At 50.6% G+C, this 14624-nt stretch overlaps 1 protein-coding gene across 2 annotated transcripts in view; it reads right to left on the bottom strand.

Moving 5' to 3' along the window:
- LMNB2 (lamin B2) overlaps positions 1-13924 on the bottom strand; it is a 29463-nt gene extending 15539 nt beyond the window's left edge. For both annotated transcript variants that reach the window (XM_080672500.1, XM_080672499.1), the window contains exons 1-2: positions 13613-13924; positions 5953-6089 (exon numbers count right to left, since the gene is read on the bottom strand). In XM_080672500.1, coding sequence (XP_080528626.1) covers positions 5953-6089; positions 13613-13900 — 425 coding nt within the window. In that variant the 5' untranslated portion in view covers positions 13901-13924. The remainder of the gene's footprint in view (positions 1-5952; positions 6090-13612) is intronic.
- Positions 13925-14624: the final 700 nt, after the last annotated feature.

The raw sequence follows: 14624 nt of genomic DNA on the forward strand, positions 1-14624 counted from the left end.
AAATAAAAAAAAAAGAAGAAAAACAAAGTTGAAGGAATCACAATACCAGATTTCAAGTTATACTACAAAGCCACCATAATCAAAACAATACTGGCACAAGAACAGGCATATAGATCAATGGAACAGAACAGAGAACCCAGAAATCGACCCAAGCCATTTCGCTCAATTAGTATTTGACAAAGGAGGCAAGAGCATACAGTGGAGTGAAGACAGTCTCTTCAATAAATGGTGCTGGGAAAATTGAACAGATACATGCAAAAAAATGAAACTAGATCACCAACTTTCACCATACACAAGGATAAACTCAAAATGGATAAAAGACTTAAATATAAGTCATGAAACCATAAAAATCCTAGAAGAAACCATAGGCAGCAAAATCTCAGACATCTCTCATAGCAATATGTTTACAGATACATCTCCTAAGGCAAAGGAAACTAAGGAGTAAATAAACAAATGGGACTACATCAAAATAAAAAGCTGCACAGCAAAAGAAACCATCAACAGCCCTAGCTGGTTTGACTCAGTGGATAGAGCGTCAGCCTACAGACTGAAGGGTCCCGGGTTCAATTCTAGTCAGGGGCGCATGCCTGAGTTGCAGGCTTCATCCCCAGTAGGGGGGGGCGGTGTGCAGGAGGCAGACGATCGGTGATTCTCTCTCATCATTGATGTTTCTCTCTCTCCCTTCCTCTCTGAAATTAAAAGAAAAAAAAAAAATATATATATATATATATTAAAAAAAAGAAACCATCAACAAAACAAAAAGAGAGCCCACTGTATGGGAGAACATATTTGGCAATGATACATCTGATAAAGGGTTAATATCCAAAATATATAAGGAACTCATACAACTTAACAAAAGGAAGACAAACAATCCAATTTAAAAATGGGCAAAGGACCTTAATAGACACTTCTCCAAAGAGGACACACAGAAGGCCAAGAGACATATGAAAACATGCTCAAAGTCACTAATCAAGAGAAGCAAATCAAAACGACAATGAGGTACCATCTCACACATGTCAGAATGGCTATCACCAACAAATGACAAGTGCTGGCGAGGATGTGGAGAAAAAGGAACCCTCGTGCACTGCTGGTGGGAATGCTGACTGGTGCAGCCACTGTGGAGAATAGTATGGAGTGTCCTCAAAAAATTAAAAATGGAACTTCCGTTTGACCCAGTAATCCCACTCCTAGGAATATATCCCAAGAAATCAGAAACAGCAATCAGAAAGGATATATGCACCCCTGTGTTCATAGCAGCACAATTTACAATAGCTAAGATTTGGAAACAGCCTAAGTGCCCATCAGCAGATGAGTGGATTAAAAGACGGTACATCTACACAATGGAATACTATGCTGCTGTAAAAAAGAAAGAACTCTTACCATTTGCAACAGCATGGATGGACCTGGAGAGCATTATGCTAAGCGAAATAAGCCAGTAGGAGGAAGATAAATATCACATGATCTCACTCATTTGTGAAATGTAATGAACATAAACTGATGAACAAAATAGATCCAGAGACATAGAAGCATCAAACAGACCGTCACACCTCAGAGGAAAGGTAAGGGAGGGTGGGGGTGAGGGGTAAGAGATCAACCAAAAGACTTGTATGCTGCCCTGGCCAGTTTGGCTTAGTGGATAGAACGTCAGCCTGTGGACTGAAGGGTGCCGGGTTCATTTCCGGTCAGTGGCACATGCCTGGGTTGCGGCTCGATCCCCAATGGGGGGCTTGCAGGAGGCAGCCAATCAATGATTCTCTCTCAACATTGATATTTCTATCTCTCTCTCCTTCTCCCTTTCTCTCTGAAATCAATAAAAATATATTTAAAAAAAAGACTTATATGCATGCATATAAGCATAACCAATGGACACAGACACTAGGGGGGGGTGAGGGCATGTGCTGGGGGTTGAGCGGTGGCCAGGGAGAGGTCAATGGGGAAAAAAGGAGACATATGTAATACTATATGTAATACTTTAAACAATAAAGAATTTAAAAAAAGAAAAGTGTGGTGTTTCCTCAGAAAATTAAATATGGAACTGCCACTTGACACAGTGATCCCACTTCTAGGACTATATCCTAAGAAACCCGAAGCACCAATCAGAAAGAATGTATGCACTCCTATATTCATAGCAGCATAATTTACAACAGCTAAGATCTGGAAACAGCCCAAGTGACCATCAGTAGATGAGTGGATAAAAAAGCTGTCGTACATTTACACCATGAAATACTATGCAGTAGTAAAAAAGAAGAATCTCTTACCCTTTGAGCAGCATGGAGGGACCTGGAAAGTATCATGCTAAGTGAAAGTCAGAGAAAGACAAGTATCACGTGATCGAACTCTTATGTGGAATCTAAGTAACAAAATAAACAGATGAACAAAGTGGATCCAGAGACATGGAAGCATGGAACAGAGTGGGGAATCTCAGAAGGAAGGCAGGGGAAGGTGGGTGGGTGGCAGGTAATCAACCAAAGACCTTGTATGCATATATGCATAACCCATGGACACAGACAATAGGGTGGTTGAAGGCCTGGGGCGGGGGGCGCAGGGGCGGGCCAGAGGGCGTCAATGGGGAAAATAAGGGGACATATGTAATACTTTCAACAATAAAGAATTATTAAAAAATAAATAAATAAAAAGAAAAGAAAAGAGCACTAGATGTGACCTATTTGGAAGTTCAAACCATGCTTGGGGTTACAGCCCATCCACTTCCCTGCCATGGGAGGACTTGAAGACAAGGAACAGAAAGTCAGACAATCTAGAGAAGTGCCTGCAGACCTGTAATGCTGAAGGCCTGAGAGCAGAAAAGGAAAAAGCCATAGGCCCAGAGAGTCTAGGAAGCCATCTTTTCAGAGTGGGGGCCTTAAATAAACAAGTCACCCACCATACCCAGAATTGGGTGAATCTTGCTTAGAAGCCAAGGGAAATGACTGTCCTGACAATGGACACAGTTGTCATCCAAAGAAACTGTCACAGAACAATGGGACCAACCTGAGCCATGGCAGCCACTGGTGACACACTCCCAGATGCTGGTCCGTGCCAGCAACTGCGACATCATGTCAGAGGACATTGGTAACTCAGAAGATGAAAAGGCTCGCTATACCAAAAGAACCTCATAGCTATCTGTGTCCACCTTTAGTTTAAATTAAAAAGGCGGAAAAGACACGTATCAGATCAGCCAAGGCAATTCCATTTGGGTGGAGGCTCACGGACACTTCCATTTTTCTCTTTAAACTATCTTGCATTTTCCACTTTCTTGACAGTGAACATCTATGACTCTGATAAACAGAAAAAAAACATGACTTCTCAGCCCAGACAAAGAACAGCAAGCAGAATGTCAATTCTGAACTTCAGTTGATAATAATGTATAGATATTGACTCATCCTATATAATAAAAGCCTAATATGCTAAGTGTCTGGTCATATTGTCCGTTCAACCAATCAAAGCGTAATATGTTAATGATATGCTAAGGCCACTCAACTGCTCGCTATGATATGCACTGACCACCAGGGGGCAGACAGTGGACCAGTCAACCAGTTGCTATGACATGCACTGGCCATCAGGGGGCAGACGCTCTGACCAGTAGGTTATCTTGCTGCTGAGGTCTGGCCCATCAGGACTGAGCAGACGAGCTGGACACACCCTGGAGTCCTCCCGCAGTTCTTCCCCAGCTGGCCAACCTCCCACATCCTCCCCAGCCCCAATCATGCACCGGTGGGGTCCCTCGGCCTGGCCTGCGCCCTCTCGCAATCCAGGTCCCCTCAGGGGACGTCGGAAGAGCCAGTTTTGGCCCTATCCAACAGGCCAGGCCGAGGGACCCTACTGGTGCACAAATTCGTGCACCAGGCCTCTAGTCATTTATAACAACATGGTTCACTCATTAATGTAAGATATTAACAATGGGGAAACCCAAGGGGTGATTTTTGAAACGGAACGTTCCATTCATTTTCCTGTAAACCTAAAACTGCTAAAAAAAAAACAAAAAAAAAAAAACCTCTATTAAAAAAAAAGGAAGGGGAAAAAAAGCATAGCTGGTGTGGCTCAGTGGTTGAGCATCGAGTCATGCACCAGGATATTGTCGGTTCGATTCCAGGTCAGGGCAGATGCCCAGATTTTGGGCTTGATTCCCAGTGGGGTGCATGCAGGAGGCAGCTCATCAATGTTTCTCTCTCATCAATGTTTCTATCTCTCTCTCCCTAAAAAAATCAATTAAAATTTTTTTAAAATCTATTAATCAAAAAAAGAAGAAGAAAATGCCACAAATATGAAGGTTGCTGTTGGCTGTTGGAACTACCAGAGGAACTCAGGAAACCAGGGTCCAGGCCTTGGTCCTGGTCACTGCTGAGCTGAGGGACCGTGGACAAGTCCCCAATCCCGTGCCTCAGTTTCCCCCTCTGTAAAGGGAGATGATGGTAGTCTGGCCTTGCTAGGGTCACTGTGAGGATGAAAGGGGATCATGCCTGAACTTGGTGTTACTCATGGTATCCCCTGTATTACTTTAATACTTGATGTATTTAAATTATTTTATTACACCCTGGCCGGGTGGCTCAGTTGGCTGGAACACTGTCCTATTCACCAAAAGGTTGTGGGTTCAATCCCCAGTCAGGGTGCATCGGGAGGCAACCGATCAATGTTTCTCTCTCTCCAGATACCAATGAAAGCATATCCTCGGATGAGTATTAAAAAAAATTACTTTGGCCCTACCTGGTCTGACTCAGTGGATAGAGTGTTGGCCTGTGGACTGAGGGGTTCCAGGTTCAATTCCAGTTAAGGGCACATGCCCAGGTTGTGGGCTCGATCCCCAGTGCAGAGCGTGCAGGAGACGGCCGATCGATGATTCTCTCTCATCATTGACGTTTCTATCTCTCTCCCTCTCCCTTCCTCTTTGAAATCAATAAAAATATCTATATTTTTAAATTACTTTGCCCTAGTTGGTTTTACTCAGTGGTTAGTGTCAGCCCTCAGACTAAAGGTGGATTCCAGTCAAGAGTATGTACCTTGGGTGCAGGCTCAATCCCCGGCCTGGTCAGGGTGGGTGCGGGAGGCAACCGACTGATGTGTCTTTCTCACATCAAAGTTTCTCTCTCTCTCTGTCTCTCCCCTTCCCTTCCACTCTCTCTAAAAATCAATGGGAAAAAAATATGTACTTGGGTAAGGATTAACACACACACACACACACACACACACACACACACACACACTACTTTATTACTTCTGCTACTATCACCAGCACCAACTTGTTTTCCCAATTTTTGAAACCTTTTAATTTATAAGCAGGCAAAAGAACATGCTTTGCAAATAAGAAAAAAAGACAGCCTGAAGGTTGCCCGGCCACAATGGGTCTGATTGGGTGAGGATGGGGCTGGGGAGTTGGCCCCAAAGTTTCCCAGGATGAGGACACAGAGAGGAGGCACAGAGGATAAAGACCACCTCACCATGCATAAGACAAGTTGGGCCTGCATGGGCCCCAGGAACAGGGAAGTTGGCACATCGCCGTCTCCCAAACCCAGGGTAGAGGAAGAGAGCAGTGGGTCCTTGGGGAAGCCGGGCTCTGTGGCCTGAAGGAGGAGGCTGACCTGGTACTACCACCTCCTAGATTCAGTCCTAGGAATGCTGCCCAGGTTCAAAACCCTCCTTGGGCCAAATTATATTGTGGGGTGGGTGGGATTAAAGGTGGTCCGGGGATAGCTAGAAGGCTAGGATACAGAGTTCACCCTCACCCACCCAGCAGCCAGTGCACTCCTGACCCCTGGCCTCCAAGAACCCACAGGACCAGCTCCCAGGTCTGTCTGAGTGGGGGCCACCAGCTTGGACAAGCCCCAAAGGTTTTCTGGGTGCTTCTGAGTGACTCCACCACACAGGGGGCTGACAAGCCCCTGACTCTAGTGCCCGCCCCGCCCTGTACACACTACGGCCCTAGAATCAGGACAGCACCACACCAGCTGCACCCCTTACCTTTTGTTGGCCTCTTCCACCTCAGACCTCAGTTTCCCTATTTCGATCTGCAGCCGGGCCCGCTCCCGGGCTGTCTCGTCCAGCACTCGGCGGGCATCGGCCAGCTCCGATTCGTACAGCGTCTTAATGCCGCTTACCTGGGGAGAAAGCAAGGCCCAGGTGAAAAAAGCCCCCACAACAGTGGCCTGCCATGGGACACAGGATACCTGCCATGGGACACAGGATGGCCTGCCATGGGACACAGCTCCTACTAACCCGGGAGGCCTCCGACCAGCTCAGCCCACCAACCCTGGGAGGCCCCAGGTTGCCTGACCTGCCCCACCACTTGTCCCCTGCCAGGTCACACCTAGCAGTTGGATGCACAACTTATATTTCCCATCAGCCTCCTTGCCCACCCTCCCCATGTGGAGGTGCACGTGTTTACAAATACCTGGAACCAAACCAGGGCGGTGATACCACCTCACCTCCACTGGGACAGCTAAAGAAGATGGATGGTGACAAGTGCTGGTGAGGCCATGGAGAAATGGGAACCTCCATGATAAAGGTGCAGCTGCTGTGGAAGGCAGTCTGGTGATTGCTCAGATGGTTAAACAGAGAGTAACCACATAACCCAGCAAATCCACTGCTAGATCTCCACCCAGGATAAATAACACATTTACACAAAACCTGCACATGTGTTCACAGCAGCATGATTCACAACTGCCAAAAAGTGAAAACACAAATGTCCTTTGACGGATGATGGATAACGAATGTGGTCCTGCAGAATACCGGAATATTACTCAGCCATGTAAAGGAGTAAAGCGCTGACACTTGCTACAATGTGGATAAGCCCTGAAACAATGATGTTCAGTGAGAGAAGCCAGACCCAAAAGGCCAGAGTGTGTGATTCTATTTATGTGAAATGTCCAGGACAAGTAAACCCAGAGACAGAGAGTGGGTTAGTGGGTGTCGGGGCCAGGGAGTGACTGCTGATGGGGACAGGGTTTCTTGTGGGGACGAACGTTCTGGAATTAGTGGTGATGACTGCATACTTTCAATATATCAAAAACCACTGAACTACAGAGTTTAATTAGGTGAACTGTATCAGATGGAAGTTATAGCTCAACAAAGCTTTTAAGACGCCATGTGGTGCTGACAGATGGGCGACAGCAGGCCCGCTCTCAGGGCAGCTGGCTTGAACAGCTGCACCATGTGCCACAAAGCTACAGGACACCAGCGAGTATCTGTGCTGGGGGTGGGGTCAGCTTAGATCCTGAGAGGGCCACTCCCCTCCCTTTCACAGGAAAGGCCCCTGAGCAGAGGGGTTTAGGGGAGCTGCCAAGGACTTGTCAGTAGAGTGACCAATGGTCCCGGTTTCCACAGGACAGAGGGGTTTCCTGATGTGGGATCTTCCAGAATGTCCTGGGCAAATCTGGACAAGGTGGGACTTAAGAGCCAGGCTGAGACTCCCACCTCCCACCTTCCCAGGCCTGGATATCCCACCTCACTGCAGCAGCTCCAAGACCTATCATCCCTCAGAGCAGGATATGGGTTCCTGGATCCATTTCACAGATAGGAAAACCGAGGCACAAATCAGTAAACTGCCCTCTCCTGAACTGTGAAAATACAGGATAGAGCAGGTCTGCTGGGGACAATTCTGAGAGGGGGTCAGGATACACAGTAAGGTGAGCAGATGCAAAGCAAGTTTCTCCCTCCTGCACCCTGGCCACTCCCCACTCCCCTCCACACACACAGCAAGGGCCCTCTCTCCCACCGACAGTAGTCACCTTGGGTCATCCCCTCCATTCCCACCTTCTAGGAACTGCCTTTTGAAATAAACTCTCAATTCACAAAAAACTGCTGGCCCTACTCTCTAAAGACAGCCGAGCATCTGGGATCACATGCCTATCTTTGCTCTGTCTTCTTCTGTCTCAACTTCCAGAACTCTGCTGACTCCAGGGAGGGTCTGGTACCCTGGGGGAGAAGCCATAGACAAGGTCTCCTGCCCCCTGCCCCCAAGACTGGGTGCCTAACCCTGGCCAGCTAGCTCAGTTGGTTGGAGTGTCGTCTGGATCTACCAAGGTTTGATCCCCAGTCAGGGAACATACAAGAATCGACCAATGAATGCATAAATAAGTAGAACAACGCAATGTTTTTCTCTAAATCAATAAAAAAAGAAAGAATAGGAAGATTGAGTGCCTACTGGAGCCCTTTCTCTCCCACCCTCCCCTCTTTGAACAGGAGGGTCTCCAACTGCAGCAACACAACAAAAAACCAGGTCAGAGCTCAGGAAAAAGGGAAAACCAGCAATTCTGATACTGGATTTAAGTTTTTGGTATTTTGTTCACCATGGATTTTTTTTTTTGCATTAATTCCAACTTGAAAAATATTTCATTAACACATTGCCTATCCCATTGCCTCAGCCAGACCATGAGAAAAACACCAGATGACCGGATAGAGGCCCATCTACCAAACTCCTAGCCCCTCCTCCTCACGAATGCCCAGGGCATGAAAACTGATGAATGTGTCAGAAATGTCACAGCCTAGAGGGGTCCAAGGAGATGTGACACTGTCATGGGAGATCCTGGATGGGGTCCTGGGACCTCAGGGGAAAATTAAGGAAATCTGATTTTAGAGAGAGGGGGGAAAGGAGAGGGGGAGAGAAGGAAACATCTATTTGTTGTTTCACTTATTTATACATTAATTGGTTGACTCATATGTGCCCTAACTGGGGATCGAACCCGAAACCTTGGTGTATTGGGACAATGCTCTAACCAACTGAGCTACCCACCAGGGCCTAATATAAGATGTTAACAGGGGAAACTGGGTTGGGGTACATTGGGAACTCTGTATTACCTTTGCCATTTTTTGTAAATCTAAAACTGGCCTAAAAATAAGGTTAATTAAAAATATATCATTCATCTCCATGACTGAGATTTTGGTGCCCCCATTAGATTCTGTGTTCAAGATGAGTGCCCCACTTGCAGGCCCTGCTCCAGGCTCCTGGGCCAGTGTTTAAAGCACTTTGTTTTTCGGTGGTATTTCTGGGGTGTGTGTGTCTTAAGGCAGTTATTCTAGCCAGGTCTGCAAACTCAGGCCCATAGGCTAGAACTCTAGCCCACTGCCTGATTTTGCCCAGCCTGCAAGTCCAGGATGGTTTTTACATTTTTAAGAAAAATGTATTTTATTGATTTTTTACAGAGAGGAAGAGAGAGGGATAGAGTTAGAAACATCGATGAGAGAGAAACATCCATCAGCTGCCTCCTGCACACTCCCTACTGGGGATGTGCCTGCAACCAAGGTACATGCCCTTGACCGGAATCGAACCTGGGACCCGAGTCCGCAGGCCAATGCTCTATCCACTGAGCCAAACCGGTTAGGGCGGTTTTTACATTTTTAAATGGCTTAGGGCAGTGGTCGGCAAACTCATTAGTCAACAGAGCCAAATATCAACAGTACAACGATTGAAATTTCTTTTGAGAGCCAAATTTTTTAACTTAAACTTCTTCTAAATGCCACTTCTTCAAAATAGACTAGCTCAGGCCGTGGTATTTTGTGGAAGAGCCACACTCAAGGGGCCAAAGAGCCACATGTGGCTCGCAAGCCCTGGTTTGCCGACCACGGGCTTAGGGGGAAAAAGAAAAAGATACTTTGTGACACAGGCAATGAGATGAATACCTTTCAGCCTGTGTAAAGCTTTACGGACAAGCTGCCTGGCCTTTCCCACTAGAACGGCCCAGGGCAGTAATCGTGACTGAGATCACCCAGCCCAGAGCTGAAAACGACTCTGGCTCTTTTCACAAAACATGTGCTGACCCTGATCTACGCACTGGGACAATTTAGAAAATCCTTGTCTAGAGAACAATGAACAGACAGCAGACTTCCCAAAGGATCTTTCAGACGACAAACAGGTGGCCCTCACTTCCCTGCACCTGTGACCATCACTGTGGTCACTGCAGACGCCTGGGCACTCCACCCCCAGCCAACATGTGCTCACACATTTGTCGGGATTCCTCCTGTTTGGCACTTGGGCAAGCCATAAAAGAAAAAAGGCCCAAGCGGTCCCTCTCCCGTTGGGGTGGGGTGTGTGTGTGTCTGTGTGTGTACAGATAACCAGAGGTGTCCTTTCCTGTTGCCTGTGTCCCTGGGGAGACAAATACACAGCTCTACAGGTAAAACCCAAACATGGGCTCTTGTGGGTGGATTCGGGCCCTACCCCAAGTGGTAGCTCCTCCCTCAAGCTCCAGGAACCCAGCCCCTACCCCTTGGGGAGCCCTGCCCCACACCCTCACCCCCAGCCCCAAAGCAACAGGACACCTGGGCAGGTAAGGGAAAAGAAACTGAAGCCAAGAGGAACTTAACACCAGACTGGGAAGGCTCCCTGAAGAACCACCCCTCCCTGGCTCACAACACCCCTCTCCCAGCACCCACGATCTTTCTCAAACAGAAGTCTGGCCAGCCTCAGCCCCCCACCTTCCAGAACCCCTCCAGTGATATGGGCAGTGGTTATTCACCAAGTACTGCCCACTCAGCCAAGAGATATCAACTGGCATCCAATGGGAAAGGCCTGGAATGCACACACGGCCAGGTTTGTATCAACAAGTATGAAGGAGCATGTATGTAGACCAGACAACGGAGCAAGATGGGCACCAGCGGAGGGGGAGAGCAGAGCTTTAGTTTTACCCTGGGCACCTGAATTGCTTGGATTTTACTACAAACTAGAGGCCCGATGCACGAAATTCGTGCAAGAGTAGACCTTCCGTTCCCCCCCCCCCCCCCCCCCCGCCTGCAGGCACTGGCTTCCCTCTGGCACCCGGGCTTCCCTTGCAGCCCTGGCTTCTCCCGAAGGACAGAAGGACTTGTGTGGTATGCTTCTAACATTTTAAATGGCTTCCTTACGTGGCTTCTCAGCCCTTACACTACTGACATTTGGGGCCATCCTGGGCACTGTGGAGCTGAGCAGCACCCCCTGGCCCCACCCACTCAATGCTAGGAGCACCCCCCAGTCATAACAACCAGAAATGTCCCCAGAGCCCTAGCTGGTTTGGCTCAGTGGATAGAGTGTCGGCCTGCGGACTGAAAGGTCCCGGGTTCGATTTCAGTTAAGGGCACATGCCTGGGTTGCGGGCTTGATCCCCAGTAGGGGGCGTGCAGGAGGCAGCCGATCAATGATTCTCTCTCATCATTGATGTTTCTATCTCTCTCTCCCTCTTCCTTCCTCTCTGAAATCAATAAAGATATATATTTTTTAAAAAGAAAAAGAAAAAAGAAATGTCCCAGACATTGCCCAGTGTCACCTGGAGGGGAGGATCACCCCAGTGAGACGATGCTGTACAGGTAACCTGCATACTCCTCATCATGACACATCCACAACTCTCCTAGTACAGCCATCTTCCCAGCCCCCATTTGCCACCCACTTCCCACCACCCTGCTCACCACCTATTGCCTCACTCTGTCCTCTCCAACAGCCTGAAGCCTGGGTCCCACTGTAGCCCAAGGCCACTTGCAGGCCACTCCCTCCTTACAGCCCACTGACCACCCCACTCACTGCTCCAGGTCCCCTCTCCAGTAGGTTATCCATCAGCTTCCTCCACTGACCTGCATTGACCACCTCACCTCCTAAGCAGCAGGGAGCTCCAAAAGAACAAGCTGGTTGGAACTCCCTAGTCAGCTGTGAATACACCTGTCATCACCTAGAGCCCACCCACCCCCCCGACCTCCCCACCGGCCTCTGTCGGATAGGCTTAGCCCCCACAGCCACCCTTTGCTCCCAGATGTTAACTTACATTAGAGCAAGCCTTAGCAGCTGAGAAATAAGCCACACCCAGACAGACAGGGGTCAGGGACATGCCCTCCAGGGAGCCCACTAAGTTCAACACTCCCAAAAGTCAGTCTCACTCCATTTGCAGGGGGTCCACTTGGGGGGATGGGGAAGACAAGAAACCAGCTCAAACATGGGGTGCAGACTAGCCCCGCAGGGAGAAACTAGGCTGGCAACCTGAGGACCCTCACACTGCTAAGGCGGGCGTGGGGGTGTGTGTGACAATTTGCAGGGGACAATTCTAGCCCCACCGAACAGATAACAAAACTGAGGCTCCAAGCAGCTGAGTGATGTGCCCAAGGTCACCCAGATTAAAAGCAGAATTTGGACCTGAGTTTGAATACGGAATCCCAAGCAACTGAGAACTCCACCAACCACCAGACGGTCTCTCCCCCAACACCCAAGCTCCACTTTCTGAGTGGGTTCCTGTCCCAGCCACTACTAAACAGGGACAACAGACCCCAGACCAGTGCTTCTGCTGGGCACCTGTCCTATATTCCATTGCCTCTATTTTACAAAATATTAACTCATCGTAGCCCCACAAACAAGCCCAAAAGGTATTATTACTTCCACTTTACAGAGGAAGTAGTGAGACTCAAGGTCACACAGAGGGCAAGCAGCTCCCAAAAATGACCCCCAGCTGCTCTCCGGCCATAAGCCCCTCATTTGGCCCATTCTCCGGATGGGGAAGGCGAGGCTCAGGACCTGGCTCTCCCACCAAGGCCACAGGGAAGCACATGGTGGGCACTCCCTCTTATTTAGAAGGCCCACCCTTGGGCCTCGCCTGGTTTACATCCAGTCACTCAGGGGACCCCACATTTCCTCGAACTCCTTGGTGGGCGGGGCCTGCCCCAGATCCTCTGGGGAGTCCTCAGAGGCTAGGTCTGCTCAACACTGCACCCCTAGGGAACACCCAAAGCCCCCTGGCGACCCCCCGGTAGGCAGGGCCCGCCCCTGGGACGGAGAAAAGGAGAGGTGGCTCTGGGTAAGTCCCCAGCCTCGCACAGACCCCCCCAGGCACTGGGTCCCCACATTCCCTTAGGGGGCGGGACTTACCAGGCCCCTCTGCCCTCAGTCTGCAGGGAAGTCCGGGACCAACTTGGAGCCCTCTGGTTCCCCAAGACCTCCCGACTGCTCCTCCCCTCCGCCCCTCGGGAGGACCAGGCTCACGCCCAAGAGTCATGGGGTGCGAGGCCAACTGAGAGCTTCCCAAATTTCCCACCTGACCCGCGAGGCATCAGCCACCTCCTCTCGGACCCCACCCCAGCTCGGGTAGGAGATGGCGCCTTTCTGCCCAACCCCCGCCCAGCCCCCGAACTCCCTAGGACTCAGCACAGGACCCGCGCAAAGTTCCACGGAGAACCGACCGCGCGAGTTACCCAGGGACCCCCCCCGCCCAGACGGGACGCCCCTCCGTAGGCCCCTGTCAGCCTGAGCTTTCCAGTCACTTCGGAGGCCAGGGAACCGCCCCCAAATTTTCTCCCAGGACACCCGAACACCCAAACGCATCGGGCGAGCGCCCCATAACCCCCTTTGGGGCGGGGCCTCGCCTGGTGCACACCAAGTCACTCAGGGGACCCCCCCCCCAGATTTCCTCAAACCCTTGGTGGGCGGGGCCTGCCCATCTCCACCTGTCGCACAGCGGAGGGGGGGTGGACCCAGATCCCCCAGGGAATCCTCGGAGGCTAGATCTGCCCAACACGGCACCCCTGGGGGATACCCAAAGCCCCCTGGGGACCCTTCCTGGGGACTCCTCCGGTGGGCGGCGCCCGCCCCGGCGTGCACACCGCGCTCAGGGCCTCCCAAGCCCCCTGGGAACCCGTCGGTGGACCCGCCTCGAAGGCCGAAGCCCTTGCCCACCTCGCGCGTGGTCACCTCCTCCCGCTCGGAGATCTTGAGCAGGAGCCGGTCATTCTCCAGCTCCAGCGCGCGGACTCGGTCGATGTAGTGCGCCAGGCGGTCATTGAGCTCGCGCAGCTCCTCCTTCTCCTGCAGCCTCGACAGGCGCGTGGGCGACAGCGGCGTGGCAGGCCCGCCCTTGCGGCCGGACAGCGGCGTGGCCGTGGCCATGGCGGCGGCAGCGGCGGCCTCGGCGGCTCCTCGGGGCCCGCGCGGTTCCCCACGGCGGCCGCGGCTCGGCGGGCTCATTCAATCCGCGCCGCCGACCAAGATGGCGCCGGCCGCCCGCTGCCGCTGGCGCTAGGCTGCCTGGAATTTGTAGTCCGGCCGAGTGCCTTACGGGGCATGCCGGGAGCTGAAGTCCCTGCGAGGGTTGGGAGGGGGGACTCCCGCTCAGCCTCTTGCTGTTTTACTAGCTATTCATTAAACAGCTAGCCAAAGGCCTCGGGTCCAGAGCCAAACCGTTGGGCTTCAAAATCGCAGCGCCTTGCCCTAGCCGGTTTTGCTCAGTGGTTAGGGCGTCGGCCTGCAGACTGGTCCCGGGTTCAATTCCGGTCAAGGGCACATGCCTGGGTTGCGGGCTCGAACCCCAGTGGGGGACGTGCAGGAGGCAGTCAATCAATGATTCTCTCTCATCATTGATGTTTCTCTCTCTCCCTCTTCCTTCCTCTGTGAAATCAATAAAAAATAAATATATATTTTTAAATCGCAGCTCCGCCACTGAGGTGTGACATGGGGTTTCTTTACAGTGCCTCAATTTCCCCATTCGTATCACCTATCAATCTCTTTGAAGTCTTATTAAAAGTAAAAATGGTGCCGAAACCGGTTTGGCTTGGTGGATAGAGCGTCGGCTTGCAGTTTGCGGACTGAAGGTCCCAGGTTCGATTCTGTTCAAGGGCATGTACCTTGGTTGTGAGCACATCCCCAATGGGAGGTGTGCAGGAGGCAGCTGATCAATGTTTCTCTGTCATTG

The sequence above is a fragment of the Plecotus auritus genome (genome assembly GCF_963455305.1).
Source record: "Plecotus auritus genome assembly, chromosome: 6".
Classification (NCBI taxonomy): domain Eukaryota; kingdom Metazoa; phylum Chordata; class Mammalia; order Chiroptera; family Vespertilionidae; genus Plecotus; species Plecotus auritus.